Below are 27,654 nucleotides of genomic sequence, written 5' to 3' on the forward strand. Positions count from 1 at the left end.
AAGTATTCACTAATTCATTCATTTGATTGTAGACAAAAAGCACTATTTTGTTTTTCTTTTACCGCCTCTGTGTTAGTATTATAGGCACAGAATCTGTTAATAGATGTTTCAGGGTATTCCATTGTTAAAGCAGACTCCAATGAAGCGGAGAGGCCAATGAGAAGAAATAACTTAAACATTAAAGTCTATAGGCAACATAGAAAAAAAAAGAATTCTGAACAGGATTTTAAAAGGATGGAGAGCAGCAAGTAGAATAAAAGGTATGTGAGTTATTTAGAGAGATGTTACACACAAAAAGAGGGGAAGCTAGCTTACATGTGAAAAAAGTGATATAGTGTATTAGCTCAGGTATATGTTTTTAAAGTTATATCATTCTCCAAAATAACTGCTTTTTTTGTTGAATGTAAAGCTCCTGTGGATATAAGCTAGTAGGATAATATTATGGAATGCTTTAAGAATTAAGGGCTATTTAGGATGAGAGCTATCGGACTAAATATATAATTTATAGTTAGTTATATAATATGTATTCTGAATTTCTTCATGCGATTAGTAAAGTTTATCTAAATCTAATAGTCTTACCTAAAATATTTGTACAGAGTGAAACATTATGATTAGATTTAGGTTGTTTACATATAATTTTAAAAAGCATCTACTGCAATTGCCGTGTCTGTATGTCTGCATAAAACAACTTGGTCCCCTGGGGACTGACATAGTTGAAATTTGGCACACTTATTCTTCAAGGGAACTTGTTGAAAAAGTTCAGCGTTTGTTGAGATATTTCAAATACATCTCACTTGGCACATTTTTAATATTTCAAAAAAATCTCATTAAGAAGCATTGGTGAATTTTCAAACTCCACTCGAATTTCGGATTTGTTGACTTTTTCAAAGCTACTTTGAGAGATGTCATTTGAACTTGTATATTTTGTATACTTTCCTCTTCTACTCATCGAGCGCCAATCCTGATGGCAAAGGGGATCCTCAATACAAGTTAGTCAAATGCCGGGGAAGGCATGTATATGTACAGTGGAACCTCGGTTCACGACCATAATTCATTCCAAAACTCTGGTCATAAACCGATTTGGTCATGAACCGAAGCAATTTCCCCCATAGGATTGTATGTAAATACAATTAATCCGATCCAGACCATACGAACTGTATGTAAATATATATATATTTTTAATTTTTAAACACAAATATAGTTAATTATACCATAGAATGCACAGCGTAATAGTAAACTAAATGTAAAAACATTGAATAACACTGAGAAAACCTTGAACAACAGAGAAAACTAACACTGCAATACTTGGCACTATAGTGCTAGGAACCGCTCGCTAAAAATACTTTTTTTTTAATGAGTTTTAAGCACAGGGGAAAAAATGAACATTTGAAAAATCCGTAATTTATTAAACCACCAAGAAAAGTAACATTGCAATAATGCAGGCTACGAACCGATCATTGTAAACAGAACTGAAAACAAAAACAAGCCTTCTCTACCTTATGCGTCCCTCCCTCCCTCTCTCGCTCGCTCTCTCTCTCTCTTTTGCGAGCCTGGAGCGCCTGTGTGTGTGTGTCTCTCTAGCACGCTCCAGTGTGTGTGCGCACCTCTCTCTCGCACTCCTGTGTGTGCGCGCGCGCGCGTCTGTCTCTCTGCCTGTGTGTGTGCGCAGCTCTATCTCTCTCTGCCTGTGTGTGTGCGCGGCTCTATCTCTCTTGTGCTGCCTGTGTGTGTGCGCGGCTCTCTTGTGCTGCCTGTGTGTGTGTGTGTCGCACTCTCTCTCTCTTGCTCACTGCACAGGAAATGCACAGGGAGAGACTGAACATGTACAAACCGAAAGGAAACCTGGCTTGTTCGTATACCGAGTGTGTGGTCGTGAACCGAAGCAAAAGTTTGGCCAACTTTTTGGTCGTAAACCGATTTGTACGTGTACCGAGACGTTCGTGAACCGAGGTTCCACTGTATGCCACAAATCTGGTACAGCAGCACACTTCTCCTTCTTCCTGAAGTAAGATAACCCTGAAAATATTTTAGAAATTAATTTAAGAGGAAGAAAGGGAATTATGTAAGTGTCACTCTGTAGCATGGAGTGAACAAACTTATACTCAATATTTACAGTGCATTACACTAAAAACAACCAAACATTATCTGGACATTATGATTTAGTATTTCTCTGACAGTGTCATTTATCGACAAATATCCAGACTTGCTCCCCATCATGGTCTGAAGCAACCAACAGTTTTGCCTTGAGACTTAAAATGAATTGTGAAATGTCTTTCAAAAATGTTAGTCATAGAGCCTATAAGAATGCTAGGGGTCGCTGTCGCCCCGTTAAACCCAACGGACAGACACGTAGACACAGGGTAAAAGCACTTAGAAGATTTTTAATCTTTTTCTTTTTTATAGTGCCTCCAAAGCACCACATCCACAATACACACGCTAATCAACACACTATTTTTCCTCCTTTCCTCCTGGCAAGCTCTGTCACACTCCCTCCCAACTCTGGCTCACTTGCTGGGTCTTCACCAGTCCTTTATATAGTCCTTGACCCGGAAGTGCTTCCACTCTTCGGTCCCTGTGACTTGCCAGCACTTCCGGATCAGATGGAGAATCCCAACTCTTTAAATCAGCCCTGTAGTGTGGGGCTTCCGTCCTCATGACTTCCAGGCAGCAAGGGAAGCATGACTCCCCAGATCCTTTCATAGCTCCCCCTGGCAGCACCCACGCACCCAACAGGGCTGAAAAACCAGACTCCAAGTCCCAGGATGCTCTGCGGGAATCCGGGGAATCGCTACACTCCAGGGGAGCAGCCATCTAGTGTTTTGGAGGAGGCAGTGTCCTGAAAAAGCTGCCTTCCCCCATCATTCCATCACAGGGGCGTCCTGGCCAGGATGAGCTGCCAGCCGTCCGCCACAAGCCTCAACTAACATCGGGACAATAGTAAATTACATTTTCACATTGCTTCGATAGAAATCTGCACTCTATCAGAGAAGCTACTTTTTGGCTACATTTTTAAGTACTTGATATAGTAAGGTGCTGTTGAATAGTGTGTAATTAATGTAGTCTATTGATAGATGTAGTTGCCAGTCTGGACAAAATGGTAGTTTTAATTCTGGGCAACCAAACTACAGACCCACAAATCTTGGCAAATTACCAGATGCTTTGGACCTTTGGTCCGTGTAATAGTTTCCTAATCAAGAACAATTTGATAAATACAAAAGACCCAATTCTTCATGTATGTTCTTAACTTCGGGGTTCACATTTAAGCACAGCTACTTATAGTGCCAGACTGTTGTAAACCCCATCTAAAGTCTGGTTTATACTTAACGTGTTTGTGCTGGTTGCAAGGGAAGCACAGCAAACGCACTGGATTTTTGCTGTGTACTGAATTTTTTCTATCTATGCAGAGATATGGGCATGGCACTGTTTAACCTCAACAAGGAATTTCAAGGAGGGGCTGTTTACGTTGGTGCCAGAATGATGTACAAAGGGCTCAATATGACTCAAAAGGTCATCAAAGTGCAAGGAAGACATGCAAAAGTATTTGAAGTGCATCTCTTAATCATGCAGAAGGCCCACTCATACTCACCCTCCCGTTGTCACTTTTGATTAAAGTGTCAGCACGCATGTATGCACACACACCCCCACAAGTGAGGAATAAAGAAAAGTTATGCAGCCAGCCTATAAAGCAAGACAAACGTTATAGTGAGTACAAGATAGTGAGTGCAAGAATGCCAAAAGTCAGTCATATCCACTTGTCATTTACCATAATATAAATATAAAACAGCAGAGGAGAGGACACAGCAGTCTGTTCCACTACTGCTTCAATACCAGTTACAAGTGAAAGGAGTCATAATTTCAAGCAGCATTTTGACAAAAATAAAAAATAACTAATTCAAATACTTTACATTTTTTAGTAGATTACATACAGAGAATATTCCGCAAAGTAGCAATGACTACAAGGAGGGGACAACATCACAAACTAGTTAGAGAATATACTGCGCTGTATGCAGAGGGGATTCAGAAACTATATGTAAAAACAGTCTTTTGTTTACAGTAAAAACTAATTTTAGAATTGTAAAAGTGAGAAAGCACAATAATAGAATGCTTACTTGTCAGATATTTCTGCCTTCTCTTCATATAAAACTTGGACTCAAAAACAATTTCATAAGAACAATGAACAAAGAAGGTGAAGGATTTTAATGTTTGAGATTGATGTTTCCACAAATACATGATGGGTTAATTAAGTAAACCATTTCTGGTGGTCCCACAAATTGGATACATCATCAATGACAAGCGTTTCGAAGATCTTCAAATGGCATTCAGAGATGTTGTTGAGAATTTTCTTGACAACCACAGAGCAGCAAACTATGTCCAGCTGCTTGAAGCATGCAAAACTATGAAGTGCAACATTTCACTAAAGATTCATTTTCTGCATTCATGTTCAGACTTCATCCTTGCTAATCTTGGTGCCGTCAAGGGAAAGGTTTCACCAGGACATGGAAAAGTGGTAGGCAATTGGAATCCATCAGTACTGTTTGACTATTGTTGGACATTGACATGACATTATAAATGAAAATCTTCAATAATATTAGCTTAACTGAACTAATGCAAAATGACAGAATTGTGAAACGATTAAACATGATAAACTCATTAAAAGATAATTTTCTCCAGATTCCTACGTGATAGTCATTCTTAAAATATATTTGTTTAGCTTGAAGCTGTCTATCATAATCACTGAAATTTTTTCAAGAAGTAAGTCTTCTGAAAAAGTTTGTTGTCCAGTATTATAGTTTTGTTTTTCTTACTTTGTTCAGTGTTGAATTATGCCATTAAATTATTGATGAAGCAATAAATATTTATGTCATTAAATTGTATGTGTTAGGCCAAGTTTATATCTGTGGTGTATCTGCAGCTAATGAGTATAGAGAAAAGCCAAGCAAAATGACACCTTTTATTGGCTAACTAAAAAAATTACAATATGCAAGCTTTCAAGGCAACACAAGCCCCTTCTTCAGGCAAGATGTAATCACAGGCCCCTGAAGAAGGGGCCTGAGTTGCCTCGAAAAGCTTGCATATTGTAATCTTTTTAGTTAGCCAATAAAAGGTGTCATTTTGCTTGGCTTTTCTCTACATTCATAATGGCTAACACAGTACAACACCCTAGTACTACAGCTAATGAGTAAAAAGGCTTACTGTGGATTATTGGCATCTTCATTTATTACCTACAGAGAGAATAAAATAACTGTTGAATACCCACAATAATGAGAAATACATTATTTATAAACCATCAATGGTATCATCATGATGTTATCTACTGGTTAGTTAAAACATGTATTTTTTCTATGCTTACATAATCTATGTTATGGCAATAACCCTCTGCTTCCCTCCACTTTGCAATTCACTTTTTTATTCTAAGTCCGTTCATAACTTGCATCATCACAACATAAAAATTACCATACAGAATGAAAATGAAAAACTCAATAGTACAAATAAAACCTTTAGAACAGCAGAGAAACTTAACAAAGATTGCAGTGTTAGCTGGCACTATGAAGAGTATAGAATGGACATCAAAATTAAAGATCAGTACACCGTAGAAACAGAAATCAAAGTCAAAGAAGCTGTAGCACAATAAAGCACAGTAAAGTTGATTTTTAACTGGTGGTACTGTATATATCATATTGAATTGCGTTCATTTATGTAATTACTTAGGTTTGTGAATCCTTCTGCATCCCTTCCCTTATTAATACTTAATTGTCTTCTGTATGTACATTTTATAGGTGATTTGCATCCCCCAGGTAGCAACAGCAGGGACAGCAATCTTAAAGAAACTGTCACTTTGAAGTGGTGCACTCCACGAACTAATAGTGTTGGTAAGTTCTAAAAGTAAGTGCTTTTTAGCATGACATTGAGTCAAAAATTAATGATTTTTATTAAAATTTTTGTGTATTACTTTATAGAACTTCATTTCTGCACAGGAGCTTTTCGTATATCTCCTGTTGATGTCAACAGCCGACCCTCATCTTGCCTGACAAATTTTCTTCTTAATGGTTAGTAAACAAGACATTTTTATTGAGCTTTATATAAAATGTGTGTTGAAAATTCATTATTTTTTGTATTATGACTATTTTGTTATAGCAAGAACTGATAAAAATGCCTGGCAGTCAACCATTGAATTTTCTCAAAAGTTACTAGATATGTAATAATTACTACATATCTTTTTCTAATCTGTATTTTTTTTATTGCAGACAGACATGTATAAGAAACAAAATTAAAAGTGTTTAAAGGCATAGTGAGTTATCACTAGACATCTTCTAGTCAAAAGCTTAAATATGCTTCTTGTATAAAATTATTATGAGCCTTGTGTGTTCTTATAATGTAATATGGTAAATAAATAGCCCGATGAGTTTGGTTTCTACCTGTATACCACTGGAGTCCGTGTCAAATTAACTAGATCTAAAGTAAAGGTATGCAAATGAATACTGTATATTCTAAGTTGATCTTAGAAGTGATAAAAGTATATAGATTAGGAAAAGGGTTAAGAGCTATGATAAAAATGTTCAGAGATTCCACTGAACAATGCTGGTACATAAATGAAGCAATGGAAGCTTAACATCTGATAAAGAATTAGACTCTGAAGGAAGTTACAGAGATACAACCACACCTTAAATGACCTACTGTACATAGTTCAGTGTCTGATTTTGGCATTAAGGTGTCAGTCAACTATAACATGTACCTGTAACATGTATGTAAAAGTGACAAAAAATTGCAATACAACCTAAGGGTGATCAGGTAAGTTCTGGGAGAAGGTCTGGTGGTGAAATTAAACAAAGATTGATGCTTTTGGCCAAAATTCGCAACATCATGCGTGGCCCAATATTAATGCTGCTCATCCCCCAGTAAACACTCCATAATTAGTGAAGTATAATAATTACTATATTACGTTAGGTAGTGTGACAAATAATGCCAAAAGACATGATAAAGGTTTGGAGCAGCCACCTGTATATTGTATCCTGGCTGCTAAAATTGCAATAATTGAACAGCGATATTCACATGACGGAGTCCAAAACAGAACTGATCACAGTCAAGATGGCGGCTTTAAAGGCCCGTTAAGGAAGTGACGTCATCTCTGGGGCCAGAACCGGAAGTGATGTTTTCGTGACTGGAAGTGACATCATCTCTGTATCCGGAACCAGGAGTGATGTCACCCGGGCCGAAAAGTGACATCATCTTTGGGGCCGGAAAACTGGAAGTGACATCATTGAGGGTGCCGGAACCTCTTGGGATTTCCTGGGAATGGTCTGCAAGTAACCGAGAAAGACAGTTAGCACACAACCCCAATCCCAGTCGGAGGTTGAATTACCATTACTTAGGCCCTTTAGCTGCCTCCTACTTGCACGTGTGTGACAATAGATATTTCATGTGCAGGAAATAGGCAATATGGTAGCGGAGAATGAACCATGGAGATAGCAGAATCCTGGAACATATAGAGTTTTTCTTTCAGTATGCTGAAAAAGTATAGATTGAGGGAATATTTATCTTTCAGCAAGACTATTAATTACAGTTTTCCACTTCTTCCACTCAGTTTCTCTTTGTACTTCTCTGCATTTAGTACTTTTTAAATGGACTAATCCTACCTTTCTGCTATTGTTTCAAAGACATTGCCATTTTACCAAACAGGTGTTAGTAGAAATTGGTAGTATTTACAGAATAATTTTGTGCTCATCTGAAAAGTAACTGGACCATTCATAATCTTATAGGGCCCTGTCTGCTGTCCAACTACAAACAGAGCTTAATACTAGTGGTTTCTTTGCCCTTCCAAGATCATTCCTTGAGTAAGTCAGAAATCTTAACAATCCCTGAGAATTTCAAATTAATACCTGATTGTTCATATTATGTGATATCATCTACTGTTAAATACTGGCCCGTACTTGTAAAATTTTTATTTTTATACTGAATTGAGGATTTGTTCTGATTTGTATATTGTATTGTATTGACCCCCTTCTTTTTGACACCCACTGCACGCCCAACCTACCTGGAAAGGGGTCTCTTTTTGAACTGCCTTTTCCAAGGTTTCTTCCATTTTTTCCCTACAAGGATTTTTTTGGGAGTTTTTCCTTGTCTTCTTAGAGAGTCAAGGCTGGGGGGCTGCCAAGAGGCAGGGCCTGTTAAAGCCCATTGCAGCACTTCTTGTGCGATTTTTGGCATGCAGTCATTCAATAGGTATGTTCTTCATGGAATACGTTCTGAAGAAACCTCTGCAAAGCAAATTGCTGCTTGTTTTATGCTCAACTAAAGGCATGTGGATGATCCACTGGCCCTCTAGGCTAGAGTTATTGTCACAGTTGAATCAAAAAATTAAACAATTTGGTCCAGGATAAAATATTTTAATTGACAAAATAAAGTATTTTTTTCTAATTAAGAACTTCATTCCAGCTATTAAGCATATTGATAAATATGTTTAAGTATTTTGCTCCATTGATACAGGAGATCCTGTATTGCTTTTACTGTTAATTGAATAATGAGCTCAGTTATAGAGCCATTAGGTTAGAGCTTGAAGACAAACTATATCAGAATATTTATGTAAATCTCCTGCAAATTAACTGAAGAATTAAAGATCTCACATTTTTAATTTTCCTAGTAAAAAGTCTTGTCTTAATTGATCCTGAAATGTTAAGACAAGAACTGAAGTAAGCTCTTAATATGTGGAAGCTGTCAGTTATCTCATGTGGAACATGTGGAAGAATTGGCTAATGATGTGATGTAAGTGATTAATTGACACTTAAATAGGATTCATTTTCCCTAAGTGTATTGCTGATCTTTCCACCACCCCCAATTACTAAATTGGAATTACCCAGAGTTGGAATGGAATGTACTTATAGAATTTCACAGAGGCATCATAAGCAATCCAATAGATTGTTTAATCCTGTCAAGCAAGGCTGTTTCCAGTATTTCGCCTTAATAGATAGATAGATACTTTATTAATAGTCTCTATTTGGGACATTAGTTGTGCATGTGAGACATTTCTATGTATTTTGTGAGACATTTCTATGTATTTTGTGATTGATATTTACCTTATAATCAAAGTGAGAACATTGGGGTGTCCCAAGCAGAGCTGAACAGTGTGGCTTTGATGATTTTTATGTTTGTAGCGAAGATAAAGCAAACAATAGACATTAAATCTGATAATGTTCTTAAATTGTGTCTTTGTTGTGAAAGTAATATGGTTTCTTTCCAGAATCAAGTTCTTGTTTATATTTGCTATGAAATAATGTAATTATTGTGCGCCTTTCTTATTTTAGGGCGCTCTGTACTTCTGGAACAGCCTCGAAAGTCAGGCTCCAAAGTCATCAGTCATATGCTCAGTAGTCATGGAGGAGAGATCTTTCTTCATGTTCTCAGCAGCACGCGCTCTATTTTAGAAGATCCACCTTCTATCAGTGAAGGCTGTGGTGGCAGAGTAACAGACTACAGAATTACTGTAATTTTTATTTTTAATTCTCATAATTTTTGAAATTCTGTACATTTGAAATGTTATAAGGAAGAAGTAGAAAAATGTAATTAAACACTAACATTTAATAAACAGACCATGTTTTTGTTTTCCAAGTGTATTTGTATTCACCAATATATTTTAAATGGTCAGTCCTAAAAAAAATACACCAAACTTCAAGGCTACATCAGCTAAAGCACCAGGCTCTAAGCCTACACTTGTTAAGATTTTGCAGGGCTCCAGGACTACCATGCCTACTACTGTGACTACTGTGCCATTTTCAAAAACTGTGTGTTGTGTTTACTCAGGTTGTCTTTTTTATTGTACTAAATTTGCCTGCTTAACATTCAGAACCTGCATGTAGTTCCATATATGGTAGTTTCTAGATTGTTATGAGGCTCAGTGAAACAATTATCTTTATTTGTTTGCTTTTTGTGAATGTTATAGTCTATAATCTTAGTATCAAATAATATTATTTTGTATCTGTTACTCCACTAGGATTTTGGAGAGTTTATGAGAGAAAATCGTTTAACACCTTTCCCAGAGTTTAATATGATGGAAAGTAATGAGGTTCCTTTGGAGAGAGCGAAGGCTCAACTTGAACGACACACTCGCTACTGGCCCATGATTATTTCCCAAACAACAATTTTTAACATGCAAGCGGTAAGTTGGGTACATATTCAATTAATATGTATTTTTAAGAAAAGGAGATAAAACACTTTTAAAGATATTAGTGTAATTTCTATTTCTATTTTCTGGTTAAGATAAAACCTGATTTCTTCAAAGTTTTACACTTAAGTAACCATGCAGTATTTATTTCTCCATTATACACTGTTTACTACTACATACTTGAAAAGAAAAAACAAAACTCAGAAGACTGATTTTTATAATACAGATCTTAAACAGACATCCCCAAAACACCACAGAAATAAATTCTAAGAGAATTGTCATCTTCACCATAGAGGATGTTGCATTTGGTGGTAGGAAATAATATTAACAAAACTGAACCGATAACATTTAACCTGAACCTCTCGCATGGTAGAAATTGCTGAAAGCAACTATTTCAGATTAATTAAAATAAGTATTATCAATCGCAGTTTCACCTATTATCAGTGGTGCACATTTTTTAGATTACTAGGGGGATTCGCCCCCTGCTCGTTTCGCTCGCCAACCACCCTATTTGGTTTTCCGGATACACACTTTTAAGATTGTTTTTTTTTTAATTGTTGCTATTTCATTAGTTTCACTTTTATTTCAGAACTTCTGTAAAAACAATATTTGTAATCTTGCGAGTCCCAATATGCTGAATCTGTTTAATGAGGTCAGGATAGGTTTCTCTGTTTGGAATTTCAGCATAGACAAAATGATCTACATCATCAGTATTTAATAATTTTTTTTTACAAAGTAACAAAGTAAGTAGAGTTCTGCATTGGACTCCTGTCTGTAAAGTCGTGCTATTTTCCTCTCACAGTTCCAAAAGTACATGGGTTTACCAAGGTGATACCCCAGCTTTTGTCTAGGTTTTTGTACAAGGGCTAGACAGAATGTTTTTGACTCCTGGGATAAATTTAGGTTTTTAAATAAGCAGACAGATATATATATATTAACAAAGTAACCAATAAATGCATGTGCGGTAAACTCCGTTTTTGAAATTCTCAAGATTCTTTATTTGTCACATGCATAGTTATACAGGACAACGCGCAGTGAAATGCATCCTGATCCGCTTATCAAAAACTGTGCAAAGTTAGAAGAATATCAGTTAGATTAACAAAAAGTCATAGATCGAAAGATAACAGTATAGTAGAACATAATAAATAAGTAAAATTATGTGAATAAAGTAGAATTAAGTGTTAAGGTGCAATAGTGTAGTAATTATTGTGCAAAACCAAAGTTAGACTGGTGCATAGTTAAATGAGGCAGTTTGTTTGTTTGTACTAATGCGATCTTTACTTTTTTACATTTTCTAATTTTCCTACTTTCATATCCTTTAACTTTCTCCACATGTGTATAGCGCCGTTTTTTTTTTTTTTTTTTTGAGCCTTTCTAATTTCCCTGGTTTCATAGTCTCTAACCTGCTCTGCATGTGTTTAGCGCCAACATTTGTAAACATCTCTATGAAGTTCTACTTTGTCATATTACTCACTGTCATTTATTAAGAGCCGGATTGGACGTGCTTTTTTTTCAATTCCTCGTATTCCGTGCTGATAATTACTTTCCTTATTTTCTGAATTTGCACCTCGATTATTCTTTTTTGCTTTTGAGTCTCTTTTCTCAGCGCTTTTCTTTTTTCTTCGTTTAATTGTCGATGTTTCATTTCTACCCTATTCATTTCATTTCTACCGTATTGACCTTATACACTTTATATGCACTGAGCCCTGGAGCTGTGTGTGCTGCATGACTGCCTTTACACTACTGATTTTTTTTTTTTTTTTTGATATTGCTTGTAAGTAGGGTGTGTCTTGCAAGACTGTCTTTCTATGTTCCCGCGAGACGCACCGTGGCAGGTCTCTTTCGTCTTGCGGGTCTTTAAATTATCTTCCGAGAAAAATCATGTATCGTAGACTATCAGGACAGGGGACAGGATTTCTTTTTATAATAGAGAGACTATGCAATACTGTACTTATACAACAGCAATATTAATTTCTATAGCACAATTTTCATACAAAACCTGTAGCTCAAAGTGCTTTACAAAAATATATATATATTTTTGGTATTATCATCTTACTAATTGATCAGAGAAGTAAATAGCATGGTCCACTGTCCAAAGACTTGCTGGAAGATTGATTGTTGAGTGTGAATTGATCAGTGATTTGCATGTGTGATTTAATTGATGTGTGCATTTGTGAGTAAATGTGTAAGGCTGTGTTTCTAGGACCTCTTTGGTGGACTTTTGCTCTTCTCGGGTAATTGCTTTCCATCCATCACTCCTGGAATAAATTCTAGCAGCCTTCCAAAATTCAATTACCACATTGGTAAATGCATAGCTGAGTAAAACACATGTTGGGAGTTGGAATTAAAAAGAAAACAACAAGCACTGAGTAATGCATACATTTAAGTATACAGTGGAACCACGGTTCACGAACGTCTCGGTACACGTACAACTCGGTTTACGACCAAAAAGTTCGCCAAACTTTTGCCTCGGTTCACGACCACACACTCGGTATACGAACAAGCCAGGTTCCCTTTTGGTTTGTACATGTTCAGTCTCTCCCTGTGCATTTCCTGTGCAGCGAGGAAGAGAGAGAGGGAGAGAGCGCGGCACACACACACACACACACACACACACACACACACACACACAGAGGCAGCGCGAGAGACAGAGAGAGCCGCGCATACACACAGGAGCACGCGCGAGAGAGGCGTACGCATACACACAGGAGCGCGGTAGAGAGACATACACACAGGCGCTCCAGGCTCACAAAAGAAAGACGCACGCACACACACACACACACAGGCGCGGGAGAGAGAGGCGCGTGCACACACACAGGAGCGTGCTAGAGAGACACACACACAGGTGCTCCAGGCTCGCAAAAGAGAAATACACACACACGCAAGCGAGGGACGCATAAGGTAGAGAAGGCTTGTTTTTGTTTTCAGTTCTATTTAAAAGTGATCGGTTCGTAGCCTGCATTGTTGCAATGTTACTTTTCTTGGTGGTTTATTAAATTACGGATTTTTCAAATGTTCATTTTTTCCCCTGTGCTTAAAACTCATTAAAAAAAGTGTTTTTAGCGAGCGGTTCCTAGCACTATAGAGCGAACTATTGCAGTGTTAGTTTTCTCTGTTGTTCAAGGTTTTCTCAGTGTTATTCAATGTTTTTACATTTAGTTTACCATTACGCTGTGCATTCTATGGTATAATTAACTATATTTGTGCTTAAAAACAATATATATATATATACATACAGTTCGTACGGTCTGGAACGGATTAATTGTATTTACATACAATCCTATGGGAGAAATTGCTTTGGTTCACGACCAACTCGGTTTACGACCAGAGTTTTGGAACGAATTATGGTCGTGAACCAAGGTTCCACTGTATACATAAACACTGATATAAGAGAAAATTTTATTCTTGCTTTAAGTTCTTTATAGCATTGCAAATTAATTGTTAGAGAGTATGTATAAATAACATGAATTGTCATCTTAGGTATCCTTCAAAATACTTTAATAACCTTACATAGAAATTGCATAAACTTTTGACCAGTCATTTACAGTATATTAATATTTTGGACATAATTTTGATACCTTATTTAAATCCACTATGTTTCAGGTGGTTCCTTTAGCCAGCTTAATTGTAAAAGAAAGCCTGACAGAAGATGATGTGCTAACGTGTCAAAAGACTGTTTATAATTTAGTTGACATGGAAAGAAAAAATGACCCCCTTCCAATCTCCACAGTGGGCACAAGAGGAAAAGGTCCCAAAAGGTAAAACACATAACGTATTAAAAGGTTTTGTTTACGGACTTATTGTCACAGAGTCTAAAATTTCCAACAGTATAATAACTTAGATTTTGTTCTGGTTTGTTTTGTTGTGTTAATTTTCAATATATTTACTAGCAGGTAAAGTGTACTTATTTATTTTCTATATTACATTTTTAATATTAGTAAATTCTGTATAATGTAAAAAATAGCAAGAAGTTAATTGTGGTCAAAGGTGATTATAGGAAGATTTAATTCTTTTATATTACAGTTTCTGTAGGCTTTGCTCATTTTTATTGTGTTTCATTATAGCTGGTTTAAGCTTCGCACTACATATCTTTTTTTAGAGAGAAACTGTGGATCACAAATCTTAAATGTTATGAAATATACAAATAATCAGCTCAGTTGATTCTTAAATGGCGCATTATTTGAAATGGAATTAGTTATCATTTTTAAATTAGTTTTGTTTTTATAGCATATTACATGCCTTTAAACAGTTTTAGTACGGTTTTAAATTTTTTCACGTGCTCCCTTCCAACAACCTTTAAACTTTTAAAATTTTTTGTGTCATTAACTTTTCATTTCAGTAAGTGGTTGCTAATATGAACATTGCTGTCATATGCTACAAAATTTGTGCTCACAATTTTACATTAACAATGAACAACACAAAAAATAACTACTAAACACATTGCTGTTAAGCCAAAGAAGAAGTAGTTAGGAAAATGGATTTAGGGAGGGATGCAATGTCAGATAGAAGTAAACCTTGGGTAAAATCATCAGGCAGTACAAAAATTTTACAAAGCAGTCATAACTTACGTGTGCTTTTAACTTTTGTGATGCCTCTGTTATATGCTATTTGGTATAGGGCTGTCAAATTTGCCAAAAAATGTTTGAATATTACAATTAAAAATAAGTAAATATTCTAATATATTCATACTTAGGTTAATGATTCTGGGCTTTATAGATATACGTGTGTACATGCTATTTGTATAATTTCTTATTATTCTAACGGTCTCACAACAACAACAACAAAAAAAAGAAATCCTAGAGGTATGAGGACAGCTGGTATTTAAATACACGTCACAATACATTTGAGGCCCAGGGACACCAACTGAGTTCTGCTAGAGGCCCTGCGAGTGAAAAAAGTCAAAAAAAATATATATATATATTAATAACAATGTAGCGGAGCACAGTGTGAGCACATGCTATGAATTTTGTATCCTTTCTATGACTGCTTTTTATAGCCTGATGTCCTGACGAAGATTGTAAGGAATACAAGTAATTTTGTAAGTCAGAGTCTGCACAATCTATCTACTTTTTTCTCCTTTACAATTGTAGGCTAGCAATATTTTAATACAGGTGGCCTCATTTAATTATACCTCATTGTTTTAGTAATTATTTACTGAAGGTGATTGGATTGATTCCATCATTAAAGTTTTGGCTAGGTTTTATAGCCAGGTGTCCTTCCTGACACTAACCTTCTCTGTTTACCCAGGTTTGGAACTAGAGCCAAGTTGGGCTGGTTTGCTCCTTTGGTGGCTAGATTTTAATGTCTTAAATGAGCATGACAGAAGCAAGAATAGATGGAAAAGGTACTTTAAAAATTTGATGAAAGAAGAAAATCTAAGGCTAGTATTTAGGAGTGGAGTACGGTAGAAAATACCAGAAGAGTGGACTAACAGTGTGGTTGTAACCATTTTATAAGGAGAATGGTGATTTTCAGGACTGTGGAAACTATAGAGGGATAAAGCTGATGTCCCACACAATGAAGATGTGGGAAAGGGCTTTAGAGAGAAGGCTTAGGGAAGAGACCAACATAGAGGAAGTGGAGCAACTGATGCAGTCTTTGCATTTTGACAGATAATAGAGAAACATCGAGAAGAACAGAAAGGATTACATATGGTGTTTATTGATTTGGATAAGGCTTATGATAGACAGAAAAAGGGATACTAGAGAAGTATGTGAGGATTATCCAGGACTTTTGTTCAAAGCAGTGTTTGGATAACAGACACGATCCCAGTTAGAGTAGGTCTGCACCAGGGATGATCTTTAAGTCCTTACCTCTTAAATCTGGTTATGGATGTGTTGAGTCAAGGGATAAAAGACCAATCTCCCTGGTGCATGCTTTTTGCTGATGACATTGTGTTGTCTAGCACCAGAAAAAATGAAGTGGAAAGGAAGTTGGAAGAATGGAGAGGGGCTTTGGAAAATGGAGAGTTAAGGTAAATAGACCAGCAATTATTTATGGTACAGGAAAGTGGGTTAAGGTGATATGGCCATGTGATGAGGAGAGACAAATGAATATGTGGGCAAAAGAGTGATGGGAATGGAGGTACAGAGGAGGAGAAAGCAAAAGAGATCAAAGCAGAGGTAGATGGATAAACTAAAAAAAGATCTGAAGGTTAAGGGCTTGACTGGCGAAGAGGTGTAGGACCTAGCTGTTTGGAGAATAATCAAGCACATTGACCCCACATAGAAGTGAGAAAAGGTAAAGAGGAAGAAAAATATTGTTTTAGGAATTGTGTGTCAGACTGGCTGCCATATAAAATGGAGAGTAATTGTAGAACACAGAATTTTCAAGCATTGAAAAAAAAGGAAAATCAGAACTATAAGTTATTTTACATTTGCTAATTGAAAAGGTCGTGGCATTATACAACAGTCAGGGATCTCAGGTTTAAGAGTAATGGGAAAGACCTAGATGAAATATTATGCTTTCAAGGCACCAGAAACGCGTTTAGAATAACAGCTCAAAGTACACTTGTGGGATCTGAAAAAAAAAAAATATATGTTTAAAGGGGTCTGGCTGTAAGAGTTCCTAATAAAGATATCAAGCTAACCATTCAAAATAATTAAATGGCTGATAATGGAAGTAAAGTGCAGAAACAGATATCCAAAACAATGTAGTTTTACACAGTGCATACAGCATAACTCGATGCCAGAATTAGTGTGGGTAGACAACTGTAATTTTACATTTGAATGTCAGCTTTTGCTTTCTTTATTAAAGAAATGTGAATTATATTTTATATAGCAACGTTCCATCTGACAGACATAATTTGGTATGGGATTTGTAAAAGCAATGTTAATATTTGTAATGTGTAGGGTTGCCAGATGTCCCTTATATACAGGACATGTCCCATATTTGATAATTTTGTCCCCGTCCCATACTGACCTTTCAGGGACACCCAAATGTCCCGTATTTAGTTCATTTTCAAATTTCGTAATAAAAATATATTTTTACTACCTTCTTACGGAACTTAGTTATATCTTTATAAGTAATTATACTTTCTTTTCTCAGATTCTCTTCATGAAAATAACCCAAATGTAACGAGGAAACTAGTGTTTACTGCCTGTTTGCAACTTGTTCAGTTGCTGTGGTTGGCTGAGGACAGCAACACTGTTACTGTTTTGCTAAATGATTTTACTTTTGTTTTCCTCATAACCCATTTAAATCCTTGCTTTATGTTTTTAACTTATGTCTCTACATTTATATAATATATTGCTCTGGGTGTATAGGGGGCATGTATAAATTTATATATACAGTAATATACTGTAGAGAGATTTTAAGAGTGATCCGTATTTCTAATTTTCTAATCTGGCAACCCTAGTAATGTGCCATCTATTGAAATGACAAATATAATGCATTTTAGTACTGAAAACGTTTTAGATATGCCATCTTTTGGAATGATCGAGACATAGCAGCTGGGTGGACACACAGACAAACACACAGACACTTGTCCATTTATTAAGGTGGATGATGGTATACCATCAATGTGTATGTAGTTGTGCATATTCTGAAAAACAACTTGACTGTTAGACTAGCCTCAGTACATCTTAAAGAAATAGTCTATCATATTGTGCAGTAAAAGAGATATGAAGTTCGTAAGATTTAAAATTTTTCCACAAGTTCTAGAAATTATCAGCTAATTAATGTTGAATTCTATTGCTTTTTAAAATGGTATGTTAAGCATATGGAGCATTAAGCAAGCACTTGTCATACTTGTTTTTTCACTTTGCTCCTGATGCCCATAAAATTATATAGGAGGAAGTTCTTTTCAGATTAAATAGATAGTTGGTATAGTTTACAGACTTTTCACTTCATGAAGATGTCAGCATGAATCCCTTAACTCAATAGTCCTATGTGAAATGTCATTTATTTCCTAGAGATGAACAATACAGGATTATGTGGAATGAATTGGAAACTCTGGTCAAGGCACACAATAAGACCTCAGAAAGACACCAGCATGTCTTGGAGTGCATCCAGGCCTGTCGGAGCAAACCTCCTGAAGAAGAAGAACGTAAAAAGAGAGGCAGAAAGAGAGAGGAGAAAGAAGACAAAAGTGAAAAGAATGGCAAGGATGTTGAACCAGAGAAAACTTGGCAGGAGTCCGAAAGGTAAGGTAAAATGTAAATAAGGATTAGGAGTTGTATTATGTGGAGAAATTGAAAATGAAGCAGTGGAATTTTTGAAGGGCAAGATGTCAAGAGATATTAGAGAGTATTTTTTATTAATGTTTAATATTTTTAATTGTTCAAACTATTTCTTGAATAGTTAAAACACCATACTTAAAATATAGTATTTACATTTAGATTAAAAGGAATTTTAGATCGAGAGAAAGAAGAATTGGCTGAAGCTGAAATCATAAAAGATTCTCCAGACTCTCCAGAGCCTTTAAATAAAAAGCCCAGGTTAGCAATGGAGGAAATACATCCAGTGGACAAAGCAAAGGGTAAGTGGGATATTTTGCATCATATTTTTCACTGCTTTCTCTTGAAACCCTTTGGTGTCATTTCAAGTGAATGTCAAATAATAATTTGCCTCTCTGTTTTCTAATATACTCCTTGTTTGCAATGTCTGCTTTATGTATCCTCGTAAAAAGTGGAGAAAAACTGTATCACAAAGACCTTTTTTCAGTTCATTTTATTATTTTATTTTTACATAAATAACAATAAAAACAATTATTTTTTGTGATTGTGCATGATAGTATATGTTTACTCTGTGATTTAATTTTTTAGGCAATGGGCCCTCTACCACAAAATTTCAGTGCTCCAGTTCAGAATCATAATATTAATGTGAAAGTGTTTAGGCAAAGCACAAAGATCAAACTCAGTTATTGACTTGTTGCAACTTACTTTGTGCCTTTCTGTTTTGCATATTATCAGATTTGTTTCTCATCTTGAGATATTTGGAAAACTCTTTAAAGTATTACTTACCTGAAATCATGCCAAACCATTGCATGAAAGAACAAATTCCACTTTAGTCTTTTTAGTAGTCTTTCAATCCAATATGTTTAATTTTAGGAGACAGTAGTATAACAACATGTAATAATGACCAGGTGGATATCTCTAAAACAGAGTGCTATTTAAAATGCATTGTTATTACTATAGGTGAAGAAATGCACCAAGGTGATGTACAGACAAATGGCTTCCAGTCTCTAAAACAGAACAAAAAAATAGTGAACGATGTGAAATTAACTTGTTACAAGGAATGAGTTCAATAAGCAGTGGCTTTGAATGGAAGATGTCTGTGGTCCCATACAGTATCCATTTACACTTAGTTACACCAAGGCTTCAGATGTAAACTAAAGTTAAAAAATAGAACTAAATATTACCTGAGCTTATATCTTTTGTTACTGCTTTGAATTCCTGTTATATGAGATAAGACAGATGCAAAGGCAGCCACAAAATGGGGTCTTATTAGTTTTTTTTCTTTGGTATTACCATAATACTGTATTTCCATTTCAGGAAAATAGATATATCACATATTGGCACAGTGTCGCATTGTGCAGCACCTCTTCCTCATTGATTCTGCAATCCTAGTTTTTGATCCCACACCCCAATGTTGTCCATGTAGAACTTGCATGGTCTCCCCACATCTGCTTGAGAGTCCCTCCCACATCCCCAGAGATATGCAGGTTAGGTTAATAAGTAATTCCAGATTGCCCCTGTGTGAATGTGAATGTGAGTGTGACTGTGTGTGTGAGCAAGTAAGTAGGCACAGTGTTGGACTGGTACCATGTCTAGGACTGTTTCTTACCTTGTTCCCAGTGGTGAGATAGAATCCATCCGCTGATGACCCTAGATTGAATTAAGCGAGTTTGAGAATGTTATATCATGTTACTGTATGTTGTGCTATGATGTATCACATAATTTACAGACTTTTATTATTTATCTTTGGCTAAAATTGTTACACTTTTAGGCCCAGTATCATTATTGACATTATGGACCAACAGGATAAATGTTGCTAATTCAAAAAAACACCAAGAATTTGTTGGACGCATGAATTCTGTAAACAACAAGGCTGAATTATACCAACATCTTAAAGAAGAAAATGGGTTAGTATTTGCAATACATTTACAATAAATGTAAACATTATTTTTATTTCATTTCATATTATATTTGGAAAGTCTATTTTTTCTGCTCTTACATTCAAGTAATGTCTAGGTTAAAAACAACAACTTTATATCTCTCTCCTCTTGTCGCTATGTTTGATGTTTGTGAATTTTTTTGATTGCAAAAAATTGTTCTTGGTTTGGCGAGATGGTCACTTTCCATAAAATCAATCTCAGGACTTCTCATAGTCCTCATCTATAGCAGTCTGGCGCTTCCTTTCTAGTCTTATTAAATGTATCATTAGCTATTGCAGTTCTGCATATAAAGTAATCTTAGAGCCTCCCAATTATCTTAGGCTAGTGAATCTAAAGGAAGTAGTCAGCTTCACATGTCTGCCTTCTCTCCATGTATGATGATGTTTAGCAGATCTTCTCATTCCTGTACACACTATCGAGGATCAAGAGACTTTTTTCCCACAATTTAGCAACATAGTTTGGTTAGCGTCAAGCTTTACTTGCTATGGTTACTCACCCCCTAGTCTTAGTCCTGACTTGACATTCATAATTGTCATTTCTAAGTTTTTCAGTAATAGTTTGAGTACTATTATTGAATAATACTACATCACTCTGTTAGCAATGATTACTTTTGTTTTTAATTTCATGTTCTGTCTTAACCAGGGCTGAACTACCTTCTCACAAGACCACAAATTCATTCTTTACAGTATTTCTTTTAGCTTTTATCAATTTTTTGTTTTAGTTTTAAAAGCTTTCCTGTATCCCATGACACATATTCATGATTTATTTAAGCCCCCACCCAACCCTTTCGCTATTGATAAACAGTAAAAAAAACTGAAAGTCAAAGTGATAACACAATTTATCAGATTAACAACACATCTCATTGTTAAACCTTGTTTTTTTTTTTTCTCAAACAAAGTCATCATTATAATTTAATTGTTTAATCTATTCCGTAATATTTGCTGAGCCTAGATGGCATTTTCTTAAAAAATGTACACCCTGTCCTCTTTTCCAGCTTTTTAAACTGCACCTTGGACATTAAGTTTACTCATCCATTTTTTTTAACCTTCCTGTTCCAGGTTAGAGACATTGCCATTGATACACCTACAAATACTCTAACTGAAACAGTCTAGAATCACCTATTATTTTTATTAGCAGTAGAAGTGTATTTAAAATAACACCTGCACATTTCTGTGCATTTGCTTTCATTTCAGATGTCATTCTTCATGAATTGGCATTTTTCTAATGAATGTCTTTGTATAGTCATACCAACATATTTAAAACTTTCCCTTCTAAGCACCTTCATGAATCATTGATGTCCTTCTTTCATCTCATGTATATTAGATCCCAGGGTACTACTTTGTTTTTATTGTTAATGTACAGTTTTTGTTAATCGAAATTCAAGGTCAAATATTTCACCTGTACAGGTAGTTCAAATCTAACAAATATTTTTTCTGTTATGGACATATGAAAAGTTTAAACACCTACTCATAGGTGGGTTTTTCTTTATTTCTAAAAAATTCTCTATATTTTAGACTAGACCATGTCACATTACACAACTTTTCCAATGATTTTCAGTTTGTCTTTATTTGCATAATCTTACCAAGTCGGAGGCACTCAACAGTGTATTTCCTTGAAACCAGTCATATAAATTGACATGCCCAGGGAATCCCCTCAACTGGTCCATGACTATTTGATTTTGTCTTTAGTTGTAGTGGTGTGCATGAGCTGACAACCAGTGAATGTTCACCCGGAAGTACCATACATATAATGCATTGATAAGGAATAAGTCACAGGTAAAAGAGGAGCTCATTTATCTGATGTATTATGTTTTTATGTACCACAACATAACAAAAAAAGGACAAAAAGAGCAGAGATTGTGGCTGAACCTTCCACACCTGTTACTCCTTTGTACAATGCAGGATCCATCAGGCAACATATTGTTGGCTGTTAGAAAAAGGGGACAAGCATGACTGTGCTGGAAGTTCAGGATGCAATCGCTAAACTTGACTTTCAGTCATGTAAATTGTCATGGTCTGGCGATGTGATCAGCAACTGCAGTTGGCAAATCTGATATAACCCAGGACTAGAAGTCACGTAATGTGATATCAGCTTAAGTCATCCTAAACCATCTGTTGTTTAGTTTAGGTGACCAGTCGTCTGCTGCCACACTATGCCAAATAACTGACATAATCTGAAAATGTGTTTTGGGTCATTGTCCTGTTGTAAAATAAATGTTGACTCAACTAAGCACAAACCAACTGAGATATAGCTACCGAATGTTGTGGAAGACATACTTGTGAAGTTTACCATCAATTCTAAATAAAACACTGACAGTGTCACCAGCAAAGCAGCCCCACACGATCACTCATCCTCCTTGTGCTTCACAGTTGGTAACGTAGATGCACACATCATCCATTCACTTTCTCTACATCTCAAAAAGACATGGGGGTTGGAACCAGAAACATGAAACTGGGATTCATCAGATCAGAATACAGATTTTAACTGGTCTGATATCAATGACCTGTGTTTCTAGGCCCAAGCAAGTCTTTTCTTATTTGTCTACTTCAGTAATGGTTTATTTGCATAATTTTTATCATGAAGACCTGATCCATACAGTGTCCTCTGAGCAGTTGATGTTTCTGTTGATGTTTTCTTCTGAAAAGGAAAATTTTGATTAGCCTTTCCTGTGGCTGTTCTTCTCAGAGCTAATTTCTTTACAATACTTAATGGATGCTGAACTTGAAAAATCTTCATTTTTAAATTTTCATGGTTTGCTGACCTTTATTTCATAAACTAATGATTGACTGTTGATTCATTTTGGTAAACAGGGGTTTTCTAGCAATATTGTGAACTGCTATAACTATAAAAAATTGACTCCAACCAAATAGGACATTTTACATTATCCTGTTACAGTTGACTGAAATACATTAACAAGTTAAGAAATTCTAAATAATGAAATCATCTAAGAATGGCAGCACTCATGGATGCAATGACTACTTTGTGTCCAAGCCAAACAGCGCTAAATGTTGTCTCTTGGACAAATAGTTTTTCAGGTGTTATATAAATAAAATGTATTATTATTATTATTATTACTTTGTGTCCAAGCCAAACAGTACTAAATTTAGTCTCTCGGACAAATAGTTTTTCAGAACTGTCACATATTGATATCAGTTGAACAAATAATCAGTCTTACAGCCACGAATGTCTGTTGAAAATCATAGACCTGGCACTACAGAAAATGCTGAGCAGTACTAGCTTGCTGAGCAGACCAGATGCAAGCGTTGTGAGAGGAAGCTGAAGCTCAAAATCAATGGTGTGTCCATCTGGTTCTCCATTGTTTACTCCCTGGATAACAAGCCTGGAGTGGATCAACTGTGACACATGAGATGCAGGACTGCTGTATCTCCATATTTAAAGAGACATGGTTATGTGAAACATCCTGGACTACCTGTCACGCTAGATGGTCTGGCTGCTTTCTGCTTGTATACCAGCATGTACGCTTCCCAATGAGGAAAAACATCACATTGGACCTTGTACACACAAATATGTGTGAAGCATACAGAGCTGCACTGCACCCCCATGTTGGAGATCAAATCTCTATCTTCTTCCTGCATACAGAAGTTAGGTTAACTGCACAAAGCCTTTGCAGAAGCAGATCAGAATGTGGCCAGATGGTGCTGCCTCAGGTCTCAGGATTGTTTTGAAAATATAAACTGATGCATTTTTCAAGGAGGGTGCCATCTATTTTGATAAAATCAATCTGGAGGAGTATGCATCATCTGTCACAGGATACATCAGTAAGTGTATAGGTGAAGTGATTGCCCTGTCTTGTGACAGAGCGGTGAAGTGAGCATACACACAGAAAAGCCATGGCCACTTCCAAGACTGCAGAAGTGCAAGGCACCTGTGACAAGGTATTCAGGACATAGCCAAATACAGGCCCATACCACATGTCTGCACCAGTAATGTCTCTGTCTCAAATGTGCTGAACCAATTCTGAAAAGGTTTGGGGCAGCCACCCATATATTGTCCCCGGCTGCCAAAAGGGTTGTAAGAAAGGCACTGATGTGCATTGGTTGAGTCCAGATTGAACTGATGTGTAATGGAAAAGATGGCGGCTTTATAAGCCGAAACCGGAAGTGACGTCTTTCTGGGCACCGGGACCGGATGTGACATCATTGATGTTGAAACAGGCCGGTTTTCCCATATTTGGCCTGCAGAGATAACAGAGGTAGGTTTAGTGCACCCCACCACCCCCTGGCCTGGCGGGTAATTACCTTTACTTGGTCCACTCGGCTCCCTCCTAATCGCACGTGTGTGCCAGCACAGTTAGATGCTCTGAACAATGTGTCCGCGAGGAAGTGTATCTTGAGTCCTGATGAAGAAGTACTTGAGACTCTGTGCAGCCAATGGGAAACAAATTTTGCCAAGGGTAAATCCACATAAAGCAGCAGAAACATCCCTGGACAAGTATTTAGAGTCTTGAGCACACTAGCTGGCGTATGTCAAATAGAGACATCTTGCAACACTTCTCTGCAACAGGCCAGCATTCTTTCTTGGTTCATACCCACCATTATACTAGTACCAGAGGAATCTGTTGTCTTGTGCCTCAACGATTATCACATTGCAGCGCTCACACCCATCATCACCAATTGCTTTGAGAAGCTGGTTATTGAGCACATGAAAACACAGCTCTCTGCATCATACATCCACCTGCAGATTGCCTACTGCTCCAACTGGCCCATAATTTGTTAGCGATCTGACATTTGCATAAACCCCAAACTAATTTTACTCTCCAAGATATGGCAAAAATACTGTTAATTTTCAGTTAGTGTGATCTATAAATATTATTCTGTCATAATATTTTACTGTGCTATTAAATTTCTCTTTATCCTAAAAATCTAAAATGCATGCAATTCATATATATATATATATATATATATATATATATATATATATATATATATATATATATATATATACACACACAGTATATATGTGTGTGTGTGCCAGATAAAGGGCTTGTAATAGTTGTCTGCATACTGTACTGAACATCCAATTTGAAGCGCACCTCATCGCTAAGAGCAATGAGTCTAGCAATGAGATTAGATTAGGTATAAAGTAAGAGTCAGGGTGCTTGAAGGTGCAGAGGTTCTTATACTGTAGAAAAATGACAATAATTAGTATTTTTTCATTTATTTTTATAAATAAAGGTGCTGAGAACAAATTTTAAAACATAGAACTGCCTGTTTGTGCATGTGTGTATGTGTGTGTGAGATAATTCTGCTTTTTATTACTGGATGTATACAGTAGTTACATTAAATATATGGTAATTAGTGCATTGAAACCCAAGGACAAAGCTCAGGAGATTTTTTTTTTCCAAGCAAGAAAGCTGTGTTTTTTTTTTTTTTAAGACTGACTAACTGAGTTTCCTGCTTTATTAACTGGATAATTGAAGGTGAAGGATTTTTTAAATGCCCTTAAAATTAGAGGAAGTCATTGTGATTTATCTGATCTTTCTTAGTAATTACAGTGCTTCTGTTTTAATCTCCCCATGCCTTTAAATCCAACAAGATACATTGCCAGTAGCCATGTTAAGCTCTTTCATGTTATTTGTTTTATCCAGCTGTGTATAGTAAATCAAAGACCAATGTGCAATTTGTATTTTTTGTATTATGTGTAGGGTGGATGCAGTTGAAAATGGAAAATCCAGCCGATAATGAAGATTAACTAATGAGCTCATCATGTTTTACTTGAAGCAGTCCAGGCAAATTCATACAGTAGTCAGGTTAATATGATTCAGTCTATAGTGTTTTACTTTTTATAATGTTTATAGCTAAAAAAAGTTACATTTTGTTTAAAGAAAACTTTTTAAGAAAATTTGTTTTATAAAAAAAAAAAAACTTTGTGAAAAATAAATAAAATGAATATTCATCTCATTGTCTTCTGGGGCTTGTTTAATTTTTTCATGCAGGGAATATATAAAATAAAGCAGATGTTCATTTAAGAGAAGGTGTTAATCCATTTTAGCAATCTCAGACACTTAGGCTGACAGTGGTTTTTTTTGGTATACTATAAACATTGAATCCCAGTGGCTATTTTTCTAATATAATTTGAAACCTTATTTTTCTATCTATGTTTATGACCTTAATATTATTGTAAATGTTTGTATATTACTATTTATTTGTTAATTGTTTTTGTTATTTGAATCTACACTGCAGTGGGCTAAACATTGACAGGGCTGTTGCATAATTTCTTTTTAATGGAAAATGTTGTAGTTAGTGGAAAGCTGTTGGCATTGACAGGATTTTTTTGATTCATTACCATTCCATCAGGAAACTAATTATTTGAAGTTTTTCTTCTCGTACTTTCTAATTTTCTGTTGAAGTCATCCATAATGTCTTCAACATTATCTAGATGAATTGTACATAACAAGCCTGCTTCTCTGCTTAGCTACACATTTATTGCAGGTTATATTTATGTCATAGTTTCATAGTGTAAAGTCCACAAATCAGAGGTGTTTATTTACTTAATAGAACTTCATTATTATGAAATCATAAGAGTAATAATGAACTTGTGTTTAAAGGATAAGTTCACTGTTTTTCAAGTTGAAGTTTTTAATTCACAAATATGGCATATATGCATGTGCCACACAAAACTACATTCCAAAGTTAAGCATTTTCTATAAATTTAAAAAAATATCTTGGCTGTACCGGTTTTCTTGGATGAATCTATTGTCAATGCTTTGATATCAGTATAATACATTTAAGCAACACTAGCACTTAGTCTCAAAATTCATTTTTGTTCTCTGACTGATTGTTTACCTTCGACAATTCAAAGGTGAGTTGTTGGTCAGTTCTTATTAATGAAGTTGGCCTTGTGTGACTGTGTAATACTGTTTGTGTCCTGTGAGACATTAACAATTAATCCAGGTCAGGTTCTTGCTTGTGTCTGTTGCCACTAAGATAGGATTTGGTTCCACACCACCCTAAATTGGATGGATGGCTTAAAGCATCAAAAAGTAATGCATGACTTTATTTGTATTTTTCCCTTGTCTACTTATTATTGTTAACGTGAATGGATAAAGAATATATGGTACTTTGAGTACTGAGAAAAGTGCTATATAAATGTAATGAATTATTATTATTATTACTACTTAGTGGATCTGTAGATAATTAGACTCAGGTAAGTATCAGTATTTTTAATACATGTCTTTACAAAATTAGGAATATTTTGGGGCTGCACAGTAGTGTGAAGTGGTCAGTGCTACTCCCTCATAGACTATGGGCTCAATTTCCATTCATGTACTGTCCATGTATTTTCACCCCGAGACTATGTGGGGTTTTTTTCTGCCTCTCTGAATTTCCCCGAATTCTAGAAATAATTTCGTTAGGTTGAC

The 27,654-nt window shown here is 35.8% G+C and overlaps 1 protein-coding gene across 1 annotated transcript in view; it reads left to right on the top strand.

Moving 5' to 3' along the window:
• ints13 (integrator complex subunit 13) overlaps positions 1–26,194 on the top strand; it is a 57,095-nt gene extending 30,901 nt beyond the window's left edge. The window contains exons 9-17 of the mRNA XM_028815494.2: positions 5,778–5,870; positions 5,958–6,047; positions 9,300–9,478; positions 9,986–10,150; positions 13,760–13,914; positions 18,070–18,300; positions 18,496–18,635; positions 20,105–20,240; positions 25,939–26,194. Of these exons, the coding sequence (XP_028671327.1) occupies positions 5,778–5,870; positions 5,958–6,047; positions 9,300–9,478; positions 9,986–10,150; positions 13,760–13,914; positions 18,070–18,300; positions 18,496–18,635; positions 20,105–20,240; positions 25,939–25,975 (1,226 nt within the window). The 3' untranslated portion in view covers positions 25,976–26,194. The remainder of the gene's footprint in view (positions 1–5,777; positions 5,871–5,957; positions 6,048–9,299; positions 9,479–9,985; positions 10,151–13,759; positions 13,915–18,069; positions 18,301–18,495; positions 18,636–20,104; positions 20,241–25,938) is intronic.
• The last annotated feature ends 1,460 nt before the right edge of the window (positions 26,195–27,654 follow it).

Source organism: Erpetoichthys calabaricus, chromosome 1 (genome assembly GCF_900747795.2).
Source record: "Erpetoichthys calabaricus chromosome 1, fErpCal1.3, whole genome shotgun sequence".
In the NCBI taxonomy this organism is placed as follows: Eukaryota; Metazoa; Chordata; class Cladistia; order Polypteriformes; family Polypteridae; genus Erpetoichthys; species Erpetoichthys calabaricus.